This window comes from Maniola jurtina, chromosome 16, assembly GCF_905333055.1.
Source record: "Maniola jurtina chromosome 16, ilManJurt1.1, whole genome shotgun sequence".
Taxonomy (NCBI): Eukaryota; Metazoa; Arthropoda; class Insecta; order Lepidoptera; family Nymphalidae; genus Maniola; species Maniola jurtina.
In genome coordinates, this window is record NC_060044.1 from 358,146 (window position 1) to 378,131 (window position 19,986).

The 19,986-nt window shown below is 38.8% G+C and overlaps 2 protein-coding genes and 1 long non-coding RNA gene across 3 annotated transcripts in view; 1 reads left to right on the plus strand and 2 right to left on the minus strand.

The window, feature by feature from the left end:
* The window catches only part of LOC123873127 (PAX-interacting protein 1-like), an 18,870-nt gene extending 16,725 nt beyond the window's left edge, over window positions 1–2,145 (minus strand). The window contains exons 1-2 of the mRNA XM_045917839.1: window positions 1,987–2,145; window positions 259–397 (exon numbers count right to left, since the gene is read on the minus strand). Of these exons, the coding sequence (XP_045773795.1) occupies window positions 259–397; window positions 1,987–1,998 (151 nt within the window). The 5' untranslated portion in view covers window positions 1,999–2,145. The remainder of the gene's footprint in view (window positions 1–258; window positions 398–1,986) is intronic.
* LOC123873141 overlaps window positions 1–12,517 on the plus strand; it is a 15,909-nt gene extending 3,392 nt beyond the window's left edge. Inside the window, exon 3 of the long non-coding RNA XR_006797608.1 lies at window positions 12,506–12,517. This is a non-coding gene — a long non-coding RNA (uncharacterized LOC123873141). The remainder of the gene's footprint in view (window positions 1–12,505) is intronic.
* LOC123873133 (trypsin CFT-1-like) lies at window positions 7,650–10,281 on the minus strand. The gene is made up of 5 exons (XM_045917845.1): window positions 10,188–10,281; window positions 9,540–9,708; window positions 9,175–9,436; window positions 8,044–8,128; window positions 7,650–7,858 (listed from the first exon to the last, which is right to left on the minus strand). The coding sequence occupies exons 1-5, from the start codon at window positions 10,234–10,236 to the stop codon at window positions 7,650–7,652; spliced, it is 774 nt and encodes a 257-aa protein (XP_045773801.1). The 5' UTR covers window positions 10,237–10,281.
* Window positions 12,518–19,986: the final 7,469 nt, after the last annotated feature.

Here is a 19,986-nt window from a genome sequence, read left to right on the forward strand (position 1 = left end):
GATAATCTACTTTTATTTTTTTAATTTACATGGCGGCCATTTTGAAATTTTTATTAAGTATTTGTTGTTAAAACACCAATAGAAATACATGCTCTGAAAATTTCAACTATTTACCTCTTCCGATTTATGATTTACATTGCGCAGACAGACATACAGACGGACGGACAAAGGTGACTTAGTAATAGCATCAAATTCAGAAGCTAACCTGTTACATTTCTTTTAAAAAGAAGATGGATTACATCACAAGATGATAAATACCTGTTGGTATGATGGGTGCCCTCTTTTGAAACCCGGCATTCCCTTCCGTCAGTTCTCTCTTGTCTGTTTTTTCTTCTTTTCTGTTCTTCGCTCCCTCCTTGGCAGCATGGCTGACTGCCACCAACAGAAGTAGGGGCACCTAATTTTATTAATTTAATTAATCCATTATTATATTAATCATCATTATTATATATCGACGATCTCCCTGGCGCAGTGGTAAGCGCTGAGGTCTTATTAGTGGGAGGTCCCGGGTTCGATTCCCGGCAGGGGTTCGGAATTTTATAATTTCTAAATCTCTGGTCTGGTGGGAGGCTTCGGCCGTTGAGCGTGGCTAGTAACCACCCTATCGGCAAAGTCGTGCCGCCAAGCGATTAAGCGTTCCGGTACGATTACCTATAGAGACCAAAGGGGTGTGGGTTTAATAAAAACTGCCATGCCCCTTCCAGGTTAGCCCGCTTCCGTCTAAGACTTCATCATCATTTACCATCAGGTGAGATTGCAGTCAAGGGCTAACTTGTATCTGAATAATAACAGAAATGGGGGGAAAAGTTACCGGAAGAAGAGATGAGGCCTTTTATAATAATTAAATGAATGAGGCGTGTTTTCCGGAACTCTCACAGTCGCTAGTTATCACAAACATGTAATTCTAAAAGTTAAAGTACTCTATTCCTAGTGAAGTCATTTGCAGAATGATCTGGGTTGTAACGTGCTCTCTGAGGAAACTAACCAACATATAAATTAGAAATTCCAAAGTTCAGTCAGTCATCAAAAAGTTCAAACAATTAAAGTTCACCGCTTTAACTAAAGCCACTCATCCGAAAACACCTTCTACATAAAGGTACCTCTACTTTAATTTCTTTAATACTAGCTGATACCCGTAACTTTGTCCGCGTAGATTTAGGTTTACAAAATCCCGTGGGAACTGCAGGCAAATTAAGCCTTTACATCATCCCTGTATATCATGGACTTCCGCAAAATAACGCCTGCTTCTATAATACCCGTGGGAACTTTTTGATTTTTTGAGACCAACTGTTCTGTTTAAATCCTAAGCCCTAAGTCCATCTTGAGGATGCAAACTACCTTCATGCCTTTCATTAAGACTGGTTCCATGGCTGATCTCTAAATAGCTAATAGCAAATGGACACACACTTCCGTGTTTATATATTTACTAGCGACCCGAAGCTGCACCCGGCTTTGCACGGGTGCAGCTTAAAATATAGCCTTTGTCACTCAGGAATAATGTAGCTTTCTATTGATTAAAAAGAAACTTACAAACTTTTTAATATTAGTATAGGTTATAACACTATTAGATGATGCCCGCGACTTCAAACTCAAACTCACAATCATTTAATCAAAGTTGGTATTATATTGTACACCTTTTTTTGGTCCTTTGTTTGGTGTTTTGTACACCTTTTGATGGTCAGAATTGTTAGATTTGTAAGATGATATAGTAGTGATAATTAATTATGTGAACTTAAAACTAAAGCTACGAGGGTTCCAAACGCTCCCAAGACCGAGTGGATTTAGATTTTCCAAAAATTCCATATTCCGGGATAAAAACTAGCCTATGTTACTCTCCAGGTTTTTAACTACATATCGATGCAATATCGAAAAAAATCTTGTCGATGTCATGCTCTGTTGAAGCGAATTGTTGGTCAAACCAACGAACTAACAAATAACACGTTACATTTATAATATTGAAGTAGGATGAACACAATAAAAACTAACCGCAAACTTCATGATCACCCACAATCACTACACAGTTTATTAATATCTTAATATAGTGCTTAATATATGATTCGTTTATATTAGCAGTCACTCGCGCAGCTTTTACTTCGGACTTGCGTATGCGCAGGCCGGCGGTGATCCGTCGCTTATATGGCCTTCGGTGCCGGCTTCACAGTGGGTAATGAGGACTCATATAACATTATATGTAACAGTATCAATTATATTATTTATAGTTCAGTGTGGATATCTTTGATGGTACGGCTTCACTATCGGGATTCGGCAATGAATTCTAGTTCAAAATAATAATAGTTCGGCATTCCGCAAACCAGGCAGACGGCAGAAGCGACATTCTGTTACAGCGAATAGGCCTCCCTGTGGTGTATCAGATAATATAATATATTCCGGACTAGCGACCCGTCTCGGTTGCGCACGGGTACCTTATTACAATCTTCGTAAGGATCCCTAATTTTTTGAAAATAAAATATAGCCACTTAAGAATAATGTGGCATTCTACTGGTGAAAGAATTTTCAAAATCGGTTCATTAGTTACAAAGATTACCCCCTACAAACAAACTTACAAACTTATTACCTCTTTATAACATTAGTATAGACTATACATAAACAAAGAGAACCCGCAGGATTAAAAAAAAAACTATTTTCGCGCCAACCATTCGGAGTAGCGGGAATGTGCGGAAAGGATACCACAGAGTAAGGGGTGTCTTTTTAGGGTGTAATTACGCGCTTAAAAATATTTTTTTGTGAAATTAATACACATATTTTTTTTGTACATTGCTATGTATACCTACCATACAATATTTTTATTTTTCCCTAAATTTTTCACATGCTTTATGTGACAACCCTATCTGAATAGGTATCAACCCTCGTACCTTACATAAAGCTTCCCTCTGTAGGGATCTTTACTCATATTTTAACGATACGGTTGACGTCGGCCACGCGAATTACTTGCTGAATTCCGATAGTGGAGTCGTACTATATGAGTGCAATTTTCTTTTCCGTTAAATCGACGGCGCTAAATCTCTCTATATCTATATTAATATTATAAAGAGGTAGTTCAAGCCAACCTTCTCTAGTCAGAGGGGCATCCAAAGAAGAAGAATATTATGTGGGCTGGGTTTAATGCTAACTTTTTTTAAAATAAAGAGTTACCTATGCAGAAACACTAGAACCTCAGAAAACTAGAACGTATCTATCATGCGACCTGCATCAAAGCTTGCAAGCAAAAAAAGCAAATGAGGCATTTTACCATATTACTTTGGTGTATTTCGCAATGCTATTAACGATCAGTCTCGAAAAAGATTAGTCGCTGATCGTTTAGTGTTTTCTGTTACATAAGATTAATAATGTACCACATTCACCTAGACACTTACCTACTAGTGGATTGCATCAAATTCTATTACCGAAAAACTACTTATTGTATGCAAACAAAATAATAAAATACTTAGGAGGTTCGCAATTATAGTGGTTACCTAATGTGCAATTTTGGCTTCCACTTTCAATAATTCACTGTAAAGCCCCAAGCAGAAGATGCGCCGAAATAACCAGTGTCACTTGGAACAACCTGAATGTAAAAATCATGAAAATAATAAAAACACGACTGTCCTGCCAAAAAATAAACTAAATAACTCAAAATTTAAAAAATACCCGACACAAAAACCTCTATGAGAAAACTAGAAATTTTTTCTTTTTCCGATTTTTTCGATTATAGCTAAACACTCTCGATCAAGCCACCTTTCAAACAAAAAAAAAACTGAATTAAAATCGGCTCATTCGTTTAGGAGCTACGATGCCACAGACAGATACACAGATACACACGTCAAACTTATAACACCCCTCTTTTTGGGGCGGGGATTAAAAATAAAAAAAAGTTTGCAATTAGCGTCACACACATTTTTCAAAAAATTTATAACCTTTGTCATTCGGGATGATGAAAGAATCGTAACGATACCCCATATATCGAAATCTGTTCAGGAATTTAGAAGTTGTGGTGGAATAAAGAAACTCACATATGTACACCTTAAGAGGGGTCTCTCCGTCACTCGCTTCATACAAACGTAGTTCCAATTTCATTTGAATATTAAGCAGCCAAAGTCCATGAAATTTTGCAGACATATTCTAGAAACTATAATCTATGTCTGTGGTTTTCCAGATTTCTTTTAAAATATTCAGTTTCAAAGTTACGCGGTCTTAAAAATTTACATACAAATCTTTGAGCACCTGTAATTTTAAAACTACATATTTTCAGAAAAATCTAAAACACCACAGACACAGATATTAGTTTCTAGAATATGTCTGCAAAATTTCATAGACTTTGGTTGCTTAATATTCAAATGAAATTGGAACTACGATTGTATGAAGCGAGTGACGGAGAGAGCCCTATTAAAAACTTTACATTTTTCTGGCAGTCGTCTAAAAAGTCTCAGCTCGGTATAAAGCTGTATTGTTGCACAAGCACAAGAGCATACAGCGCTCATTTCAGCTACGGCCCTCAGGTGGCGCCACGGAGCTCTACGAATGCTGCTACGTCACAATAATAGTCATAATATCTACGATAAAACAGGAATTGAAAGAGTAAAATTCTTGGATTTGCCGACTTAAAATGTACGTGTACATTTTACGAAAAGTTAGAGGTACGTGCCCGGAATCGAACCCCCAACCCCTCGAATATGTCTTGACCACTGGGCTATCACCGGTCTTTTTAGTAGATGTTAGCTGATGCCCGAGACTTCATTCGCATACGAATTTAGGTTTTTAAAAATCCCGTGGGAAGTCTTTGATTTTCGGGAATAAAAGTAGCCAATGTCAATCTCCAGGCCTTTAACTATACCCGTGCAAATCACGTCGACCCGTTGCTCCGTTGCTACGTGATTGAAGGACAAACCAATAAACCAGCAAATCAACAAACAAACACACTTTCGCATTTATAATATGTATAGTGATTCAAATTCAAAATGTGTTATGAAATGAAGTTATCAAGTAAACTTGAAACTAATACGTTAAGATGTTTCCCTTCAAAGTTGACAGCGACGCAGGTTAGTGGTCGAGGAATGACATAAAGTTGCAACACTTTCCGCTCGGCCGGCGTCCGAGGCGCATTCTAGCCACTTGCTCCAGTTACTAGACTTGACTGACGTGTGTCGTTTGAACTTTGATGGATTTCGTCACCGCACGTGTTAGCGAATTTGATCTACGTATGTACTTACCTACTTATTGCCAGGTTTTTTTTTAATTCAGACAACTTACAAGTTAGCCCTTGACTGAAATCTTACCTGGTGGTGATGATACAGTCTACGATTGAAGCGTGCTAACCTGGAAGGGGTACGGCAGTTTTTATTGAACCCAGACCCCTTTGGTTTCTACACGGCATCGTACTGGAACGCTAAATCGCCTGGTGGCACGGCTTTGGCGGTGGGGTGGTGACTAGCCACGGCCGAGGCCTCGAAGCAGACCAAACTAGAGAAAATTTAGGTAAATTTTGAATTCCCCCTGCCGAGAATCGAACCCGACTATTATCACGCAGGGTTAAGGTTTTAATAAATCCCGCGGGAACCCTGAGTTTATCATTTTCCAGTAGAATTCCCACGGAATATGTAAGATAAGTAATGGAAAGGATTTTTTCGTCAAGCAAAGCTTCAGGCGGTCATCAGTTCAAATATTTTAATTTAGTGAAACCGACATAAATCAACATTAATTACTATTTCCACATAATATGATATATTTATGCTATAGGTAGGTAATGGTGCCCTAATTTTTACATTAAGAGTAAACAAAGTTTTGCAATAATTATGACTACACATCAAAAGTAATCGTCTTACCTTACAGGCTTGTGACTTTAATATGTGTAATTAGTTCTGTTGAAATTCTTCAAAAACTGGTACGGGAAGATTCCATGGCAATCATCATCGTCATCAACCGATAAACCTCCATTGCTGTTCACTCCGTCCTGATCATCGTTTAAAAGTCCCATGGGATCACCAAGATTTAGGAATGTAATTCCTTACATCATCAGGGTTGAAAAGTTGGATCCTCGAGGTCAACGACAAAGTCTTTACTTGGTTGGCCTTCAATATCAATTATTAACCGACAGTTTCTAAATCTCATCAGCATTGGTGGTCCCCTGCAGCATCAGGATTGAGTAGTGGGAATCTAAATTTTATGTAACAATGTCGCAAAGTTTCTCTATCGATATTAGTATAGTATATAGTATAGGTATTATGGATATATGGATATATATGCATATATGCATTCTCACGCCTTCTACACGAATAAAGATGCAAGACAATGAAGAGCGATATAGAGTGACTCGGTCGCGACTCCTGGTCGCACTGCGCTTGCGCAACACCGTATAACGAGAGTACCTACTAGTGGCCCAAAGGTCATGCACTGGATTACTTTTTAAATTATTAAACATATTACACTAGCTGTTTTTGTCGCAATTTATGAGAATATTAAGTCAAATCGCTGGTTGGTAAATCAATTAATAACAATTAACAACTAGATGATATCTACGACTTCATCCATATTTGTAATTCTGAAGTTCCCGTGGGAACTCTATAATTTTCCGGATCAGAAGTAGCTTATATCACTTTCCAGGTCTTCAACTATTTCCACTTGCGAGTCAGACTCGCGCAGCGAGGTATTTTTTCTCAGGTATTTTTTCCGGCATTTTACACGATAAATCTAAAACTATTAGGTATGCATAAAAATAAATGAAAATCCGTTTTAAAATGAACGGGTAAATGCCTAGGATTCCCTACTTGGTATAGTTATCTTACTTTGAAAATTGAAAATATCAATTTGTATTCTAAGACCAATTAATTATTATTTGTTCAAGACCTCCCTACCTGCCCTTCATGATTCTAGGTCAACGGGAACTACCCTATAGGTTTTCTTGACAGACACGACAGACGGATAGACGGGCAGACGGACAGATGGGCAGACGGACAGACAGACAAACAGACAACAAAGTGATCCGATAAGAGTTCCTTTTTCCTTTTGAGGTACGGAACCCTAAAAAACATTTAATCGCTTGCTAAAACAAGCGCCAGTGTGCAAGCCGATGCTCGTTGGAATAGGATCAACTTTCACTCTCAAGTGAGCAGTGCGAGTAACTGTGCAAGTGTCGGTGCCGCCGTTACGTCACTCGTCAGGTTATCGCCGAATCGTCAGAGAATGCCCGGCTTCCGGCACGGATTTAATTGCTAGCCATCGATGTGCCTAGATCGATGTGATATTATTATTATGTGTATGCATAACAAAATATAACTATGTATGTATTATAAAAGCACTGTAGTTAAAACTGGGGCCAATTTTTGTGTAATTTTTTTGACGTGACAACGTCTTATAATTCGATAGAGCTGGCTGCACGCACGAAAAAACATGACTCATGCGGCGTTACCTCGCTCTGAGGCGTTCCATGTAAGGCTTGAAGTGCAAGCGAGAGCGCGGAAAGAGCGACAAAGAAGCACAATCGGCCTTTGTTGTCACGTTCAACTATCGTCAGTAAACCGACTTTACAGACAACCAATTTTTTTTTTGTAATTTTGGATAATAAAAAAAGCTCATTTAAATAAAACACGTTTATTTTTTATTTAGCTTCAGAGTGTTCTTTATTTGGAAGTAACGCAAAGCTTGTAAGAAGATTCTTAAGAATTATTTCTTATCCAGGCGGCATATCGAGACACCCTCGCGAAGACGTTAGGCCAGCGCCCACTCGCGCACTCGCTGCCCACGAAGCTGGCGACGCCCACGACCACGCCTCGGAAGATGAGGCCGGTGCCCGAGTCGCCGAAGCACGCGGCACGGCCACCGGCTTCCCAGTTGGCACACAGCATGTTCGCGGTTATGGGAAATCCTGGTACAACAAACAAATAAGCTGTGGGAGCCAAAAAGTACCAGTCAGGAAACTGAGTACTAGGAGTTGTGTGTAGATACTAAACTGCAAAGTCCCTGATTTCGATCAAAACGGCATAATTACAGCATAGTTTTGACAGCTAATTAAACCGTTTTGTTCGCCAGCTTCTTAAAATATGCTAATACCTCCGAAAGCGCTATTGCATCTGGCTTGATTGGTCGTCCTCAGACCGACGTGCCGGAGTTGCTCCGAAGTCACTTGCGCATGTTGCTAAAAGTAAACACAAATTATATGAATAAAGGTTATCACTTTCAAAACACAGATAGATCCAATGCATTCCTGCAGAGTGGGGTGAAGCCAAAAGACGGCTTTTTATAAACTCGCATTCTTGTCGGTCTGTTTGTTAGTTTTCTTGTTCAATTTGGTCTCTCCATGTACTAATGGAGGACTTATGATCAGTGACGGATTAACCCTTAATCAAATTAAGCAATTGCCTAGGGCATCACGTCTGAGGGGGCACCAGAAGAAGCACAAAAAAAATTCGTCCTTAGGGCATCACGTCTCACTCTCACGTCACCAAAAAAAGTTTCTAGGACTAATTTGAAAATTCGCGCGTTTTAAGTTGTCATAGAAACCGACCTAGAGTCATAACCCCACTCCCGCTTGCCCACTCGCTGCCCGCTTGTGCATTCGACAATTCATAATATGCCCCCGAAAGCCGCAAGGCACATTTCTGTAAATAAATAAATTATGCTTTGTTAGGGTTCCGTACCTCTGTCTGTCCGTCTGTCCGTCCGTCCGTCCGTCCGTCGGACTGTCTGTCTGTAACAGATTTTAATTTATTTTTATGTATAATAGTTTTTGATTTATCGTGCAAAATGTTGGAAAAAATACTCGAGTACGGAACCCTTAGTGCGCGAGTCTAACTCGCACTTGGCCGGTTTTTGATTGTTGTCGCACCTACTCCACTTCTAAAGTACGTTAAATCATTTTTTTGTAAATTAAGATGATGACATCTTAATTTGCAAAATAAAAATTCGGAAAGAGCACATCGAAATCTATAAAACCACCAATTTGCATAACCTTCTGAAAACTTTCCAGATAAGCCCCTGTTTTACTACCAAATTAAATTACATAAATAAAATTACTGGGCTATAATGTTTTTAGGAGGTTAAGGTTTAAAGACCTATTCTAGTTGACATACGGATAGGGGGGCCCACAGGCATGGATTGCTTAGGGCATCAAGTAGTCTTAATCCGTCACTGCTTATGATGGACTTATGCTCATTGTTACGGCTCCTCGTATTGTCAACTTACGCTGGTGACTCCCCATCCGATAGCAATGACGTCCGAGTTGTCCGGTATATTGATGTTGGCTGGGGCGATAGAGCCGGCGCGCACTGACGCGCTGCCGAGCTGGATGGCCGTCGACACTCGGATGATCCCGATGTCGTTGTCATGAGTCCTCATGTTGTGCTGAGGATGGCCGATGAAGCGGGCAACATTGTGCAGCCGTCCCCCGCTGCTGGAATTGGCTGAACCAACGCGAATCCGATATCTGTTAGCGGTAGGGTTGCGGCTGAAAAAGGAAAATTGCATGCGAAATCAATTTTTAGAGCTACTTTGAATCTCATAATGGAGAAATCGGGTAAGTGTGGTAATAATACAAGAAAAAGTCTTACAACCAACAGTGAGCCGCGGATAGGACAGATCTGTTGTTGAGGATGGTACCGCCGCATGCGTGCTGGTATCTGACGCCATTGGACGTGATTTGGAGCCCCGTGGCGAACGGGTACGAGTTGATACTGGCAAGCGACCCCCCGATTATCCTCTCCTGCTGCCGGGGGAGCGCTGAGGAGCGAACAAAACGCTGTAATTACATGAAATCTGTACAGGGTTTTACAGCAAGAGTAAAAAACGAAGACAGGTGATATTACTGGTGATTACTGATACTGATAGTAACACAAAAAAAGGCGAAAAAATAATAAAAAATTGTATTTTTCAAAAATTCGCAATGTGTTGCAAATAAAACATCTGCTTGATACTAGAGGTCAACGAACGTTGCGTAAATGCGTAAATACCGTCAATGCCGTGTGGTAGGCAGGTAATTGACCCCAAGTTTGCACGCTATACATTGCGGGTGGTTTAAGAATACTAAATCACTAAAAACTACAAGTATAAGGCAAATAGTTACAGCTCCTCGTTGTGTGTTTAGGTAGTTTTATAATAGCACTAAGTTTTGGCAAGCTATCTAATTACACTCTGTATTACTTGTAGTTCCTTGTATCGAGTTTTTTGTGACATTAGTAAAATATATAGTTAAAACTTACACGCAACAGTAGCAAGGCATATTGCCACCAAAATTATAATCGTCTTCATCGTATCACAGTTAGGTGTCAATAATTAGGCACTAAGTTGTTTTTATAATTGCTATTTATACTGTTATCTAGTGATTAGATAATAATACATGAGTTGATAAATTAGGATCTCTATGAATGATTTAATTATCGCAAAAGTACTTACTTGTACAGTTGTATATATTTTTGCAGTGAAAACTTCTTGAGCGCTTTAGCGCGTCAGCAAAATGATAATTTTCACACAAGCACAATTATTATATTCTAATAACGTCGCAATTAAATTTAATTTTCACTGTCTTATATGCTATTTTATTGGCCGTGGAAAATCCATACTGATATTATAACGAAAGTGTGTCCGTATGTTTGTCTGTCTGCTACCTGTTCACGGCCCAACAGTTTAACCGATTCTGGCGAAATTTGGTACAGAGTTAGCTTATATCCCGGGGACGGACATAGACAACTTTTTATCCCGGAAAACCGAACAGTTCTCACGGGATCTTCAAAAACCTACATCCACGCGGACGAAGTCGTGGGCATTCTCTAGTTTATCATAAAGGGTATAAATAATGTAGTCAGGATTTTTAAATTCATACATAAACGTTAGCATAGGATAATATAAAGGGTATATAAAAATGAAATTGCGGGAAGTCTCAAAACATGGCGCGTCTGACATTTAAGTATAACTTTTGACGTGCATTAAATTAGGTGAGGATGTTAAAAGTAATGTACTTAGTTAATAAACTCCAATTTATAATTCTACAGTATAAAGTCGCGAAAGTCTCATCTCCACACAAAATGAAGCGCGTTGAGAACATTTAAAATGTTGACGTACTCGTACATTAAATAAGGCACATAATATACAGGGTGTTTAAAAAATTGTAGACAATAAACTCAAATTTACACCTAAACATGGGGTATAAAGTTTCGATTCTGCAAAACATGGTGCTTTGACAACAAAAGTATCTATGTATAACTTTTGACGCACCTATACTAAACCCACGTCTATATTCTATATCCATACTAATAACATGAATGCGAAAGTATGTCTGTCTGTCTATGCTTTTCACGGCCCATCATTTCAACCGATATTGACTAAATTTTGTACAGGGATAGCTCGCATTCCAGGAAAGGACATAGGCTACTTTTTGTCCCGGAAAATTAAGTATTTATTTTCAAAAATTCAGATTCACGCATACGATCACGTGGGTATTACCTAGTAAGGCATATAATATATAGGGTGTTTAAAAAATTGTAGTCAATAAACTCCAGTTTATAATCCTGGTGTATAAAGTCGCGAAATGTGCCATACGTGTCATGAGTGTCACATCATAAAGTCTTCGCAAGGTGACGCTCCAGTACACACAGCGCAGACTATCGACATCCATACTTCCATACTAATATCATAAATGCGTAAGTGTGTCTGTCTGTCTACCAGCTAGCTTTTCATGGTTCAACAGTTTAACCGATTTTGATGGGTACAAGTTAGTTTATATCCCGGGGACGGGCATAGGCTACTTTTTATCCCGGAAAATCAAAGAGTTCCCACGGGATTCTTAAGGACCCATCCGTTTAAGCAATTTATATGAATGGCACAGAAGTAGCTTGCGCCCCACTAAGTTAGCAGACGGACACACTGACGGAAACACTTTTGCATTAATAATATTAGTGTTGATTGATGCATATTCAATATTCATATTATATTAACCGGCACAATCAACGACTTAAATCAAATGGTAATAAGGTTAACGATTAATTAATGATTAATGTTTTACAGATAGCGATGGCATGCAGAATATAATCTTACTGAAATTAATAAAATATAACGTAGGTATGTGAAGCTTAGTGAATATTTTGGATGGAGGTTGTCGCTGTGTCACAATGGTTTATTGTTCTTTTCATCATTATTATATTATTTTCATATTTTCTCACTAGTTGACCCTTCTAGAAGTAGCTCACGTTGTTGGAGGAGCAGCACATTAAAAAACCGGGTCAAGTTCGAGTTTGACTCGCACACGAAGAGTTCCGTACCGTCGTACATACGTCGTACGTACGTCGTCGTATGGTGGTCATTTTCAAATTTTTACGATCGCCAAAAATCAAATCAGATCAAAAGTTAAAACAGTCGCGTCAGAGTGAACAAGAGTGAGGACACTCAGTCACTCGTAGCTTTCATTTTAAGTTTTCGTAATTAATTATTATTATTAATCACCACCATATCATCTTACGAATCTAACAATTCTGACCAACAAAACTAGCACAATAGTACCTTTTTTGAATAAAATGATTTTGAGTTTGAGTTTTGAGTTGTTGGTCGAGTGAAGAGTCGTGCGTCTGCATTGACGTGTGCCGCGACTCCCTTCGTTATAACTTTACGAACGATAAAGCCTATTTGTCTGGTTTACGAGCACATGCGCAGTGCCAAATTACCTGCGCAATTATATGGAATTAGCCGCCGGCACCTACAACCTGCGAGGCTTGTACCAGAGCTGTTACAGAGTTTGACGGGAATTTTATCTTTATTGGCCAGGTGTTTTACTCTCGTATGCTTCATTTAGGCCAGAACAACATAGCAATATAGTGCGATTTGCGTCGTATGAGGTATGGCAGCTTGCTTTGGCACAAGCGCCATTCCTCATAGCGAGCTACAAGACAGGACTCTGGGACGAGCATAATAGGCGTCGCCACAGACCACTATAGGCTTAGTGGTTTGTGGGCGTCGTGCAATATGTGCTGAGGGAGGCCAATGAGGGGGTTGTAGTAGGTAAAAATGCTACATAACGATGCATTTTCTAGGCCGTTGGGTATCTTAAGAAGATTTTCTTCTGGTTTGCAAAAAAAGGGCCTTAATACGTAAGTATAGGTAGAATGATCGCCAGGCTGATCCACTCCTGCGCACGCGCATGAACTGAGCTCACGACACGCATAACCTATCCATATTAATATTATAAATACGAAAGTGTGTATGTTTGTTTGCCTGCTAGATTAATAGATCTTTTTTGTCCCATAAAATCAAAGAGTTCGCATGGGATTTTAAAGGCCTATCCGCTTAACCGGTTTTGATGGATACAGAAACCGCCTATATCTTGGTAACGGACATAGACTACTTTTTATCCCGGTAAATCAAAGAGTTCCCACGGGATTTTTGATAAACCTAAACCCACGCGGGTGAAGCCGCGGTTATCATGCTATAATTTTTGAATCTAACTTAAATAATATTTACGTCGCGTCGCCAAATACTTGTGTGTTTATTGATTCTCTGAAAACTTATTATGGTAGCAACTACGTAGACGTGCCTGCTAAGAGATATTTTAATACAAGCTATCAAGTATCAATATAATATCAGAAATATAATATTGTATTTAGTAACAAAGTAAATAATGTTTTCTGAGAATTGGGTTACATTATATCATTTTAACAATAGGTAATTTGGTTGAGGGTTCTTTGGATGTGTTTACGAAAAAGGCAAATGTTATTCTAGCCGAAATGTTGAGAGAAATATACTTAGTACCTATCTCCATTTACGATAAACTGTATTAACTTACATTCACTTGGTCACTGACAAGAAATCAAGAGTCATAAATCCATACTTCTATACTAATATTATAAATGCGAAAGTGTGTCTGTCTGTTTGTCTGTCCGTCTGTCTGTCTGTCTGCTACGTGTTCAGGGCTCAACCGCTGAACCGATTTTAATGGGTACAGAGTTAGCTTACATTCGGAGACGGACATAGGCTACTTTTTATCCCGGGAAATCGTAGAGTTCCTACGGGATTCTTAAGGGTCTATCCGTTTAACCGATTTATATGAAATTTGGTACAGAGGTATCTTGCGCCCTGGAAATAGACTTCGATATTTTTTATACCGGAAAAGCAGAGTTCCCACGGGATTTTTAAAAACCCAAAACCCAAAAAACACAACTCTCCTAAAAACTAACTAAGTATGTTCAATGCTAGAAAGTAAAACTTTTCACATTGCATGCCGAATTTCAGCTCGATCCGTCCTCATCACGATCAGTCGTTTGAGCTGTGTGTTGATAAATCAGTCAGTCAGTCAGCTTTTTCCTTTTATACTCGTATATTTAGATTCTCTCAAATTGTTATAACTTTAGATTTTATAAAACGTGAGTTATAGTTTGATTTTAATTTAGTTTCTTACGATAGGGTTGGCACATAGGCCACCCATAAAAGTCCCTTAAAGGGTCCCCAGGGTCCCTGATGGAACTCGAACCCAGATATATTGTGAAAAGCATTTGAGGAGTCACGTTAGACAAAGTACATGCATTTGCATCGCGCACTGTGTGTATTTTGCTGTCTTAATTGAGTAGTTTTGGAGTTAAGAGAGCACAGATGAACTTACAGATGGCTAAATGCATAAGTCATAGCTGTAAGCAGCGTAGTTGGGTAATCACCAAGAAGTGAATTGCAGACAGGGCCTAGAGTAAGAGAGTGTTTGGGAATGATAACATTTAATCCTTAAGACGGCACGGTTCGTTGTCTTCCGGGAAATTGTTGGGCGTCGCCATTGTTTTAATTAATCATTTACTTTATACCTAACTACAGCTAAGTAACTATATGATGCCCACGAGTTTATCCACGTATTGTGCGCCTTACTCACAACCTTGAACGGGAAGCTGGAAGAAATCACTGTTTAGAGATAAGCATTTCCAATGTTACTTAAGTTATTTTTACTTTGTAACTATTATAAAATTTTGGTAGGTACATGAAAAATAAAAATGAAATCCCATCATCATCAGCCTGTGGACGTCCACTGTTGGACCTTTCCTAAAGTGCGCCACCACACTCAATCCTCAGCCTTCCTCATCCATTGTTCAAAAATCCCATAGGAACACATAGATTTTCCAGAACATAAAATAGCTTATGTCCCTCTCCAGTTATACTCATGCAAAAAAATACGTAGATCCGTATTTTTGGTTGGTTTTGATCCGATGGTTTTTTTTTTAATTTATTTATTCGAATTAATTTTACAGGGCTCTTACATTCTCTTACTCATGATGATGGTGAAATGAGGTGCATTTCATTGCTATATTGGTTCGCCACTCCGGTTCGCCACTTCCCCATATTAAACGATGGAAAATCTTTCTTCAAAAAACAAGATAAATGGCATTCAACAAAACGGAATGAAGCAGCGTGGGAAAAGAGCCTATCCGTGAAATAGCAATTACTTAAAAAGGATAATTTATACAAACATTTTTCCCTGGTCACATTTTATATCGTCAGACCTCAAGCCAGGGGAGTGGAAGTTTAAAAATATAGCATTTTATCTCGCTCTTAATTGCCCGCCTCCAAATTAATTGTTTCGTTTTATTTTTGAGCGCGAAAACCTTTATTTTCGCGGCAACTTTTATTACTTTTATTATTTCTCTCCTGAATTAGTTAAGTGCTTTGGAGGCGGTCAATTTATTTTAGCGATGATACACTTCATAAAATTAATGGGAAGGACTACAACATAGAATTGCTTCCTCGTTTATATTTCGAACCGCTAAGACATGGAACACCCTTCAAGTTAAGACTAAATTGGCACATTCTAGGCAAGCGCGCTCTATAAGCTGCATCATAAGCTTGCTGCATCAACACCTAGCCTAAATCCTTTTGCTGATAGCTAAAATTTTGTACACAGGTTCCCTTTATAATGTAGACAAGGACTTTCCCTTTATCCGGCTTTTTCTTAATTACCTCGAGAGCAAAACTTTGGGCGGTCGCTAGTTTAAACTCAATGAAAAAGTGACTGACTGATATAATATACTACGCTCGATTCAAACTATTAATGGATCGGGCTTTTTGGCATGCGAATAATTATGACGTAGATATCCGCTAAAAAGGATTTTTGAAAATTCTACCCCTAAAGGGGTAAAATAGGGGGGTTTTAAATTTGTATGAAAATTTGACAAGTTTGACTTTTGTTTCATGGTTTTCGGAAAATCTTACGGAAAGTGAAGGAATTTAAAGGACTTTCACTTACAAGAAGAGATACACGGGATTTTCAAGACACTAATTGCTGAGAAATAGAAGTTGCGAGCAAAAGCTAGTCAAATAATAAAAGCGTTTGTGGAGGAGGTACAAAAATTTATGGAATTTATGGTAAATTGATGCTGGCGAATTAGTTCTATGTCATGTATTCATCTACACTCTACAGAGCTTTGTCTGGCTTTGTTGAGTCTGTTTCGGTGCTAACTTAGTAACTAACAAAGAAGTCATTTCACTTTGCGGATGTTCGCCGTTTGTGTTTGTTCAGTTGTTATGTTTTGGCTTTGTTTTTAGGGTTCCGTACCTCAAAAGGAAAAACGGAACCCTTATAGGATCACTTTGTTGTCTGTCTGTCCGTCCGTCCGTCCGTCCGTCGTGTCTATCATGAAACCTATAGGGTACTTCCCGTTGACCTAGAGTCAAGTAAGATAACTATACCAAGTGGGGTATCATATGAAAGGGGTTTACCTGTACATTCTAAGACAGATTTTTATTTATTTTTATGCATAATAGTTTTTGATTTATCGTGCAAAATGTTGGAAAAATACCCGAGTACGGAAACATCAGTGCGCGCGTCTGACTCGCACTTGGCCAGTTTTTTTTGACATAAGACTGATTTTTAGTGATGCTGCTGAAAATATTTAAACAGATCACTAAGCAAAGCAAATCTCAAAGCAAAATTCTGCCTGAAAATTTTTGAAAGTTGCACACCATAATATTATTTTCAAGTACCTACCGAGAAAGTCGTCACAAGTTTTCGAGAATATGACCACAGCAGTAGGGAATATGACCACGAAGATACCAATTTAAGTTCCTCTTTCAAAATGTCATCTGCATTTCTAAAGGTTGCAATATGTTGCGGAATTTAAATTACTGGTACATTTTTGAGGACCTCTCTCTGAAAATACGAGGATTTCTGGAAATCGTGAAACGCGTAGTAGATATTCCTTCATTTTTAACCGGAAGCCTGAATACCAATTTTCGTGGAATAACTTAAAAATTGACAGACTCATACAAATTCAATAGGAGTTTGAAATTAGTATGAACTTGGGTACCTTGAATTTTCAAAAATCTTTTCTTAGCCGATGTCTACGTCATAATAACTATCTGTGGTCCATCCTTCCAGTAGTTTGAGCTGTGCGTTGATATATCAGTCAGTCAGTCAGCTTTTCCTTTTATATATTTAGATAAAGATTTAGAGAAAATAATTTAGAAAGAATATTAGAATTTTTTTTTTTTTTTTTGGAGTCTAAGCAGATCTGGAAGATTTTTATTTATCCAAGCCATAACCTTAATCGATTTCATCACGAATAAGTGCTTAAAAACGAATCATTTTCAAATGAGTGTAATAGAAACTTGACTGAGCTAAGCTGAACTCTAGAGCGTGAAATAAGCTGGATTTGAATGTTATCAGCTGTTCTAATGTCAGCGTCGCGTCGTTACAGCTCGATTTAGTTAAAGCTAAGCTAGTTTTAAGGAATTTGGTGAGGGATCAACTCTACAGACAAGGATATATAATTGAGAGAGATAACATGAAGAGAGATATAATATACAATACGTCATTACGTCACGCATGGCGTCGCTGCACATGAAAATACAGCTATGTGGAAAATCACAAGTTTCCAGGAGACTCTTTTAAACTAATTTTTTTTTGAAAAAATGTGCTCTATTTTATGATCAAAATCACATAGCTAAAAGGATCCCTTAAACAGAACGGGTTTATACATGTACACACACCTTTTAAACCAAACAAAATGACATCAAAAACGAAAATCCTAAAAATACATAGCGGATTTTGCATGCGCAGCGACGCATGAACTTTTTCAAAGTTAAAAATAAATAAATTACGAAGTAAGTACAGCTCAAAGTTTTCTTTGTAGCGTGGACCCCGACTAGGAATTTTCAAAAATTTTACCTGATAGGCTGATACTTCGACTTTAGATGACGAGGTCCTGGGTTCGATTCTAGTGTCGGGCCGAAAATAGTTGAGTATTGGATTTTTCTGTTAATTTTCTGTACCTACTAGCCCGGAGTTAGAAAAATGGCGGTGTTGCAGCTGCATGTAAAGCCCTCGGTCCTGCGCCGATCTCTCATTGGTCGTGTGGTCGTGTCGGATTTCCGCCCCATAGGGCTATGAGAGTAAGAAAATAAAGAGTGCACCTGTATTTTGTACAAACAGCGACAAAGCTAGGTTCGCACCCGCCAGTGTAAACGACAATAAAGAAAAAAATAAATAATATTTTATTTCAGACCATAATCATGTACAAAGTAGTCCATAAACAAACTTAGTGTGTGAGTAACAATAATTCCTTATAATTACGTTAGTAATGTTAGAACAAAGTAAATAAATAGTTTAGCCTACTCTTTTTTTATTTCAGATACAAGTTCGCCCTTGACTAAGTCTAAGATGGAAGCGGGCTAAACTGCAAGGGGTATGACAGTTTTTATTAAACCCATACCACTTTGGTTTCTACACGGCATCGTACCGGAACGCTAAATCGTTTGGCGGTACAGCTTTGCCTGTAGGGTTGTAATTAGCAATGGCCGAAGCCTCCGCCCAGAAAAACCACTCTACTATGGATGGGTGCAAACCTAGCTTTGTTCTTGACCCTACACACATGTGCACTAAAATATTAAACACACAGTTGGCTAATCTCTATGCAGATTGGCCCCCGTGGCCATAGTGTTGGCACAAGCGGCGTTTCAAAGTTTCGTAATATGAGACGGAAAGGAAAATGCAATATAGGTATTGCATTTTCCATTTGATTCATGGGCCATCAAGTCGTCAGGAGCTACAAAAGCTACGAACTGGATGGATGTAAACATATCGGTTCTGTCATTTTCTGACGGGAACCGCCCGCACTCCAATATCCGTCGACATCGCGCGAAACGCTTTTGAGCTCACATGGGGCTCTAAAATAGACGGGAAATTTGTAATTTTTTTACTTCAAATTTCTAAATATTCATATTCAATTAAACTTTTACAAGTACATATTTACTTTTGAATAGTCAAAAGCATCTACCACTGGTCCGGAATGCCTTTCCTACCGAGAAGAACCAGTAAGGGACTTGCCGGTTGCTATTTTCAAAGATTTAATAATAATATTAAGCCATTTTATAAAAGTAATTGAAGTCCCGCGCATTGCTGGAGCGAGCTGCAGGTCAAATCCACGCTCTGCACACTCTCTCTACTGTTTTGTTTCATTATGATCAAACCATTACCAACCCACTATTGAGAACGGGTCTCCTCTCAGAATGAGACTGGTTAGGCCATAGTCCACCACGCTGGCCAACACAACGCAGATCGGCACACTTCACACACCTTTGAGAACATTACTGAGGCTCTCAGGCAACTCCGGAAAGTTAGAGATGAATGTCCGGGATCGAACCCTCGACCTTTTGTATAAGAAGCCGACGTCTTAACCACTAAGCTATCACCACTTATCAGGAGAAGATTAGTTTTCAGAAAATTTCGTGTGAGCCACGATTTATCATGTAGGTTAATCTCTATATTAATGAGGGATTTTCGCACAGTTAACGTTAACTCTGGGTCACATCGCTGGTTGCCTGGCCCGCCGGCAGTATGTCGGCTGATGCAGCTTATTCCCAGCTGTAAACACGAGGCGGTATCTCTCGATTGCAGGAAAGTGTTTTTATTGCATTTATTACCTCCTCCATTCACTTTAATGCCTCTTCCATTCACTCACTCACTTCAGTATATTCACTCTTGACTACATTCACGACCCACGTTTATCTGTTATGTGAATGAAATGAGATAACAACCGTTTT